This window comes from Balaenoptera ricei, chromosome 2 (genome assembly GCF_028023285.1).
Source record: "Balaenoptera ricei isolate mBalRic1 chromosome 2, mBalRic1.hap2, whole genome shotgun sequence".
Lineage (NCBI taxonomy): Eukaryota > Metazoa > Chordata > Mammalia > Artiodactyla > Balaenopteridae > Balaenoptera > Balaenoptera ricei.
In genome coordinates this window covers 179871271-179880402 of record NC_082640.1, presented here as the reverse complement: position 1 = coordinate 179880402, position 9132 = coordinate 179871271, and the positions used below count along the sequence as shown (strand labels likewise).

General features: G+C 33.4%; 1 protein-coding gene across 5 annotated transcripts in view; it reads right to left on the bottom strand.

Annotated features, from left to right (window-relative positions):
- Window positions 1–228: 228 nt before the first annotated feature.
- Window positions 229–9132, bottom strand: part of PAPOLA (poly(A) polymerase alpha) — a 56638-nt gene continuing 47734 nt past the window's right edge. For 3 of the 5 annotated variants that reach the window (XM_059914961.1, XM_059914962.1, XM_059914965.1), the window contains 5 exons: window positions 8572–8672; window positions 8142–8362; window positions 4358–4420; window positions 2441–2515; window positions 229–330 (listed from right to left, as the gene is read on the bottom strand). In XM_059914961.1, the coding sequence (XP_059770944.1) occupies window positions 235–330; window positions 2441–2515; window positions 4358–4420; window positions 8142–8362; window positions 8572–8672 (556 nt within the window). In that variant the 3' untranslated portion in view covers window positions 229–234. The remainder of the gene's footprint in view (window positions 331–2440; window positions 2516–4357; window positions 4421–8141; window positions 8363–8571; window positions 8673–9132) is intronic. The other 2 variants (XM_059914963.1, XM_059914964.1) reach the window with 2 other exon arrangements.

The following is a 9132-nucleotide window of genomic DNA, read 5'->3' as shown; positions in this document are numbered from 1 at the left end:
TTTTTGAAATAGTTAATGCAACTGTTGCTAACACAATAATAATAGTACTCCTGGCTTCACATACTAACCTGGACTTCCGATCAAGTGCTGATTAGCCCAGTAAGGGAGGTCACAAAAAAAACCTAAATCCATTTTCAGTCATGTCTAGTCTTGTACCCTCCATTCTCCTTTTTTAGCATTTGAAGACAACAGGTTGAGTTGGCAGATATTGTTTATGGACCCCTGAGGTTGTTTTTACCGATTCAATCTCAGTTTTATTGAATTCTTGATAACAGGAATAGGATTTGCAGGGAGAGCAGGGATATCAGAAAGGTCTGTACTGGATGTTTTCTGAGAATAAAAGCAAAGAACACAACATTGTTCAAAGTACTGTAACTTGACAATGAGATTTACTTGCCACTGCTTTACTTCCTAAGAAATGGATAAGACCTTATCATAACTATTAAAAATTTAAAGAAAAACACTCTAAAATGTTTTCAAAATGGAGTGTAAATAAACATGCCTATTACTATGAAATTGTTTGTTCTAACACTCGTAGAAATTTTCAAATAAGCAGCAATACTTTAGTAATATTTTAGCAAATATACAAGAACGAATTTCAAATACAGCTTTAATAAACACACTCCCCCAACAACCACCTATAACAGACTTATTAAGTTCATGCTAAGTTATGTTCACTTGTAATAACACAACAGCTGCAATATTAAGTGGCACTGGAGCACCCCCATGTGGGAGAATACTTAAAGTTCACCTTACACGCAGGAGCAGCAGTAGCAGTTAACAGTAGTGAATGTATTATTTTCTGACCCTGTCAATTAAAAATTAAATCTACACAACTGAGCAATAATTTGATTATTCAAAGTTTAGGGAGGTTTTATTATGTTAAAAACAATTAAATCACAAAGCTTTCTTTAACATCCAAAACCATAGAGATGGCATTTTTAAGTGTTTTATTATGGAAAATTCCAAACATACACAAAAATAGAGCATTATATAACAAATGCCTATGTATTCGTTATCCAACTTCATCAACTGTCAAATCAAAGCCAATCCACAGTCCTCCCACCTTCACTCCCAGATTATTCTGAAGCAAATCCCAGAGATCCTATCATTTCATCTGTAAATATTTCAAGTTTATCTCAAAACAAGGATTCATTGTTAGACATAGTCACAATATTATAATCACCTCCCCAGAAATAAATATGCCCCTTATATCACCAAATATAGGGATGTATTTTTTAAAAACTTTTTAAATCAATATAATCATTCCTTTTATATTATATAACTGGGTGATTTTTCTCTCAATGGCTCTAGGGATCTTTTCATTAGAAAGAAAATTCTAATTCCTTATAAAAATATCTAAAAGGCAAACACCCACGGGTACAAATCATGATAGCAATGAAGTCAATAAGACAAACTATGAAAATAGTTCCCTAGAGATTAATGTGGCAAACCAAAAGGCATGCAATTACAACCCCAGAACTTCAGTTTGACAAACAAATTTGTCCATGTATCAGTATCAAGCACAACACTTCCTAATGTTGTTGGGAGTTACTCCGCCCCACAAAATTTTTATTAGATAAAGGCTATGAAAATAAAAGACATTTCAGAAAGTAGTCATAATATTTATATCACTAGGGACTATGAATGTTAACAGCCAGCAAAAACACGTTGTAAAACGATCACATTAAAATAACTCTGAACCACAAAGCAGCACAGTACCACTGTATCATCAGTTCAGCAGCATCGCTGGGCAGCAGCTGTCATCTCAGTTATTTTGTAGAGGTTAACCAGTTTAATGTCTACTTAAAGAAAATATTTACTTTATGTCAGAGTTTGACCAGACTCTGGAGTATATTCAATTTGAAAGGATTCAAGAAGAAAACAATCATTTCACAAACAAAATGAAGGTTCACAAATCAATGAAAAGAGTCCAGGTGCCTACTGTATGCAAGGGACTGTCACAAGGAGAATTTCTAGGACAAATGAAAAAATAATTTTAAAGAACTATGGATTACACTAAATTAATAACTGAAAATCGGACGTGAAAAGTGAGGCAGAAGAAGCACATTTTGAAAATTAAAGGTATTTTTAAAAAAATCCATGAAGAATGGTTTTAAGTTCTAATTTAAATTTCACTCTCTGACCTATAAACAAAACCTCTACGTGAAGACTACACATTGTGCAGTGAGGATTTAAGTGATTTGCGATATCAAATAACATGTAAGGGGATGAGTTATTAGCATCTTGACAGTGCAAAAGAACGGCTCCATCATATCCAGTGCTCCGCCTTAGAATACAATAAACACATTTGCAGGCTAGCAATTAACTTTCACAAAGATAACTTTATTAAACTTCTGTATATGCTCATTTTCATTCATTATACAACACTAATCTTAACAACATTTATAAAATTCTCCTTGCTTTTTGCACTTAGTACCTGAGAGGCCAACAGAGAAGCCGCTGTCTGAATGGTTTCTGATTGAGTTGTACTTGTCTCTGTATCAAGTTGTTCCTGTGAGACAAAGAGGACGGGGGAGGAAAGAGACTTAAAAAAGGATAAAAGAACATAACTGGGTTTGGTGGCTAATAAAAAGGACAAATTGGAAGACAGGAGGGATCAAGAGAAAGACGTGACTACATTACAAAATCATCTATCATCATCAAAGGGTTAATCATCAAAAAAAGCCTCGTAGGTTACTTAACCATTTCAGATACACATAAATTTCTATTTGCCTGCTTAAACCTTATAAGGCATGGTCAAAATATCTCATGACTTTCCAACCAACTCCAACTTGGACGTTGTAAACAAGCACTAATTAAAGACACGTACATGCATATTATAAAACGTTGCCCAGACAATAATTAGCAGAATATAAACCCAAGCTCAGCTTTAGCTATGTGAAAAAAATAAAACCCATTCAGTATTATTAAATAAAATTACCCAGAAGCACAAAAACTGCTCCCAGGGCTTTAATTAAAAGTAGAAAATGTCTCTAAAACATTTCTCCTTCCTTTTGGTTTCTCTTCCCCTTCTCAATAACCAGTGCACTGATTCTACTATAAGAATCATCAGAAAATACAGGGTAAACTGTTGTCATTCCACTGCTCTAACCTTCTTTAAAGCAGTGCCCAAAAATAATACATATACACACACACAAATAAAAATAAACATACAAAAATTTGAATTTCTATAAAACTATATAATAATAAAACAATGAAATACCAAATTTCTCCTATGAAATTGAAAAGGGTAAACAGTGTACTAGAAATGGAAGACTGCAGTCTCTCTGAAGCACAACTTAGCAATACATATTAAGTTTTAAAAGCATCTATTTGTACCAGTAATTCCTCTTTCATTAATTTATCCTAATAAAATAAACATAAACGGATGGCAGGTATTTAGCTACAGCCAACATTACAGTAGAAAAGGGCAACTTCCTTTTTTAACAGAAACAATTGCTAACAATAGGGAACTGGTTGAATAAAATATGGTAACAGCCTAAAGACAGCATTCTATGCAGCTATTAGTAATATTGGTCGATTATGCAATGGCATGAACAATTTTTCTTGGTTTACAGAGTGAATAAAGATTTGAAAGCAAAACGCACTGGTATATAGGCACACACAAAATCTATAAAGACACCAGAAGAATACTTGCTAAAATATCTATCATGGAAATCAGGATAATTTGGGGAAAGGAGGAAGATTTCCAATTTTTCTACAACAAGGAGAAAAAAGTTAAAAGTCTTCAGTACATTTCAGTTTCTGAAAAAATGATGTTCAAAGTCTAATACTTTGGCTAAACCAGTCTTTCCCATCCCATTTACCTTGATTCAAGCCCCTTGCGCCACAGCTTCTAGCCAGAACTGTGTGCCAAAAACTGGTTCTCTAAACATACCACACTCTCACCCTAATAGTGAGATAAACTTCTCATCTTGTCCTACCCCAAATCCTATGTCTTCCTTCTATGAAGCCTTTGCTAATTCTGCAGTCTTGCCTCTCGCCACCCCCACCATCTTCAATTACTTCTTCTCTGAAAACGTAATTAGCCACGTCCACCTCTTATCTTCTCTACTTAAATGTAAGTTCCATTAAAAACAGGAGCATCTCACTCATCACTCTACTCCATTTAGTATCCACCAGATAACCCCGCATCTAGTAGGACCTCATACACTTGAGGAATTAAATTTCAGTGCTATAAATTAACATTAAAAAGAGACAAACACTTCTCTAAAAACAGTACTGAAAACCTAAAACCTGTAAGAACGAAATACAGTGCAACATTATAAAGACATTTCTATCACATCTTCTGTACTCTTAATTGCGTACGTATTCCGAGGCTAAATTAGTATACCTTTGTTTCTGTTTTATCATGTCCACTCAAAGCAAGACAGTTAGCATCTTCACTTGTTTCATCCTGTTTTTAAAAAAAAAAGCTTTATTCTCTAAAATGAAAATTTAGATTATTTGCCAATCAATGCTTTAATTTATAAAAATTTTTAAAGTATAAAAATAATTAACCTGTAAGATCGATCAAGTATGTCCTTAAAATAGGTTACTGGTTCACTTAAAATTTTTTTTTCATGTTAACCAATTTGGCTTCAGTTTCTACCAAAATTTTAAAAAGGAACACGAGGAAAACTGTTATGGTTGATCATCACCACCTGAAGTATATTCCCCAAACCACTAAGTTCCTAAAATATTTTTTGGAAAGAAGAGAAAAAAAAAGAGTTCCTTGATCAAACAACTTAGGAACTTGGAATAGTATCACCCCCTTTCTGGGAGATGCACACACATCAGCACATAAAAGGTTCTGAGAAGTTCTAGAAAGAATCTTCTCTGTAACTTTCCTGAACTTGACCACAGAATCCCCCTGGCTTAGTAAGTCTTATTAACATCCTGAAGGAGGTCTGAAAAATGTTCTCCTCAGGTCTTATTTTTTTGATTTATTATAATGCTATTTAAAACAAACAACATATTTTTTTGGTAAAGAGGGGAAATGGGAAACCAAAAATGGTTATACTTTCCCATTCCTGCAGTGATTTGCAATAAACATCACTTTCTTAAGAAAAACAATTTTGGCACTAACTTCTCTGCTCTCTTTACTAGGCAGAACTAAAATTTAATTTTAAATGTGGCTTTAAAACAAGACATAGAAACCACGGCTAACCTACAGAGTAGAAAAGATTTAACACCAATATCAACCAATTCCCGTAAGAACTTTATTTGTATCCTGCAAACATACAAACTTAAAAAATAGTAACGTAAGTTACAACTGGGCAAATTTCAATACCGACTGGATATGTGACACTATGGAATCATTATTAATATCGGTGCATATACTGATCGGTGTATATATACACCGATCAGTATATGTACCGATATATATATCACACACAAATATATATGGTGATAATATACTGTAGATGTGTTTTTGAAATATTTATGGTTGAAATGACATGCCTGGGATTTGCTTCATAACAATTGGAAAGGGAGTAGATTTATAGATGAAAGAAGACTGGCCTTGAGTTGTTAACCATTAAAGCTAAGTGATGTAAATGTAACTTGTTCATTACAATTTTGTACATGTTTGAAATATGCCATAATTTTAAATATATATATACATATAGCATCATTTAGCCATATAATTCAGGTGACAAGGCAAACTTTTTTTCTATTTTTATTTTACATTTCTACCATCTATATGTATTTGAAAAGCTTTAGTATGTGATAAAAATTAAGTAGAACTAAAGTACTTGACAATACCTGAAACTCTCCTATCTATATACATGTTAGTATATTATTGAGTAGGACCAGTGTTTCTTTCTGGTTTACTAACATTTCTAATACCAAGTACTCATTAACAGAGAATGAATGACCCAGTTGGAGACCTTCAAAATCAGAATATTTGTAATAATCTTCAACTTTAGCACCATGAGATTTAGGCCTGGGTTCTAATCCTGGCTCTGACTTTAATTAGCTTTATAAACAGGAAAGCTATTGAACCTCAAGTTCTTCTGGGAAAGGAGGAGATTAGTCTATGAGATAACCTAAAATCCTAAGATCCCTTCCATATCTTAAAATTCTATTTTTGTTAGTCAACTCCATGGAGCTGCCATAAGCAGGACTCAAACTGTGAGAAAATACATAGCACAGAAAATTACTGGGGGCAGGGGGCGGGGAGTGATGAACCTATATTTTTAAAGATACTTAAGAAACATGAATCAAGGATCTTAATTTACTTACAGATTTGAACAAATAAAAACTATTTAAAAAAAAAATCAATGACATAATCAGGGACATTTGAGCCCTGACTAGATATTTGATATTAATGAATTGTTCATTTTTTTAGGTGGGTTTACTCTGTTTATACTTTTCTCTTTGTAATTATTATCTTTTAGATACATGATTTTAAAAATACTAAGGAAATGATGTGACTGAAGTCTCGATTTTGCATCTAAATAATGCAAGTACAGGGGAAATGGAAAGGAAAAATAATTAAGGGTATAGTGGCTGAATTCACTATACCTGAAATTGCATGATGGGTACATGGGTACATGAAATGATTCTCTTGTGCATATTTAAATTTTTCTGTACTAAGTTAAAAAATCCTATATTCCTATTGCCTCTCTAAACTAGACATGAAACATGAGTGTTTTCTACCAAGGTAAGTGCAAACGAAATTACAAGCATTGTACTGATATACATTTTGGAACTCTCACAGGGTAAGGAATGAAGCCATTAACATTAAGGAAACAGAATGACAGGTAGCTAGAGTTATGCTTACATATACCTTACTAAGGCAAAAAGAAATGTGAATTCTGAAATGCTCTGACAACTCCCAAAAAATATCAATAAACAGAAAGTGGCGTTAGACCAAAACTACATTCTTAGGTTGCTGTACAACACAATCATGTAGAACGGGGGCTTTTAATAAAAGATTACTAGGCATGGAGAGTCTGATTCAGTGTATCTGGAGGAGGCCCTAAAATCTGTATTTTAAAAAAACAAAACAAAACAACAAACCCTGAAAAACTAATTCTGATGTACAACTGAGGTTGAAAATCACTGCCTTAAGAGATAATTACAGAGACAAATGTATTTCAGAATACATGGTGTAAGATATGATATACTATGCCCATTTTTCATTCTCACTTAGCAACATCAGAGTGACAAAATTCATTAAATTATTCATGTTTAGTTAACAGTGACTGTTTCCAAAAAAATCTAAAACAAAAGGATTCAGAATAAGCTAGGAGTAATACTTATAAAGACAATAATCTTTCACTATTAAAAATCAAAACACTGCATAAGATACCTAGTTTTTTCCACCATTCTAAAGAAACTTTCATGTAATGTGTAAGTTCCTAAATAAAAAATTATCAACCAAAAATCACAACAAAATTGGTGTTTTTTGGGTTAACATCTCTTGGACAATGGTGAAAGTTTAATTAATAGAAAAACACAATGAGAGTGACTCCAGGGAACAATGAAAGTGTGTTATAAGGCTACTTCTATTTTAAGACAAACATCAAAATCAGTGTACACTTTTAATGGTTTTCCTAAAACTATCTGAGACTTAGACAAGGTAAACCAGCCACTATAAAAAGTGGAAGTATTGTTAGAAAATTTCCTGAAGGGTTGGAGGATATAATCATTCAAGGTACCAAAACTAATCTGACTTCGCAGCTTATGGTCAGTCATTCAATAAGAATTCCCTGAGAACCTCTCATATTCAGTGACCCCGTAATACCAAGTACAGTGTAGAAGCTCCAAAACTCCACCTGGATCAAAGAAGCAAAAAACTGTGTCCAAAGGGGCCACCAAAGAATTGGTACACATGAAAGATACAGTTATGAGAGAATAATAAATTAAGATGAGATGTAAATCCATGCTAAGTTGTGTTACAGCCTAGACATGCTATAGAAATTTAAACAAGAAACACAGCTTTATGAAAGAGTTAGACACTGAAAAGAGTAGGAAAGGGTGAAAAGAACTATGGTACTAAATCACTACCTAAAAATAATCTAAAAGCTTTCCTCCATGCTGCCTCTCAACTTGGGCTCACAAAGGTTTTCTTCCACTGGATTTTAAATCAGTTAAGGTGGTATTCCCATGGCTAACTAATATATAGATACCTCTTCTGTTTTGGTTTTCTTGGGACTCTCCTCTTTATGAGGTGAGGATGTCCTCTTGACTCCTACTATAGGATTAGGTGTCTTTGTTGCTGCATTTCCTGAAGGTCTTGGTGGTGGGTTTACCAGACGTGTTGAAGAAACAACTCTGGAGACCGTAGGCTTTGGTGGTGATGAAATGGCTGGTTGTGTGGCAGTTTGAGGAATGCTTTCACTCGATGTACCTAAGTAGTAAGTACATAAATACATAAAAGTTAAATCATATCAACATCAAGTTACAAGTAAAGCTTTTTTATTTTATTCATAAGTTTACAGGTAAATCATAACATGGTATTAAAAAACTGAATTCAAGCTACTTAACAAAGCCATTTTTCAAAATGAAGGCTACAACCAAACATAATGCAAGCATTTTCAAATCTGTCAATCTCCTTACCCCCTGAGCTTTCACTGGAATTTACTTGTGGCACAGAAACTTCAGTAGCCTGTATGTTGGTCACAGATGCTGCTGTTACAGCTGGAGCAGGACTGTTTCTGCTAAAAATGGGGAAAAAATTAAAAAGTGAAAAAAGCAAAGAGATGTATAAAATTCAATAATAAAATGTAGTATGTGCAGAAGTTATTCTCTAAAGTAAAAGATTCTTTAGTTTTACTTCTCATACGTATATATACATCAGTAACTAACTTTATTTCATAAAATATAATCAACAATCAAAAGCACAGAAACATTCTAAAGCAGTGCTAGTCAACAGAACTTCCTATAACTAAGACCTATATCTACGCTACCCAATATGGTGGCCACTATACAGATGTAGCTACTCTACACTTGAAATAGAACTAGTGGGAAATGGAATGTTTAATTTCATTTAATATTAATTAAGTTTAAACTGCCGCATGTGGCTAATGACTAACATATTTGACAGAACAGCTAAAAAAAATCTGTTCTTATTTGACTTGAGGTAACTGACCTAAATGATTTGGGATATAAGAAAATATG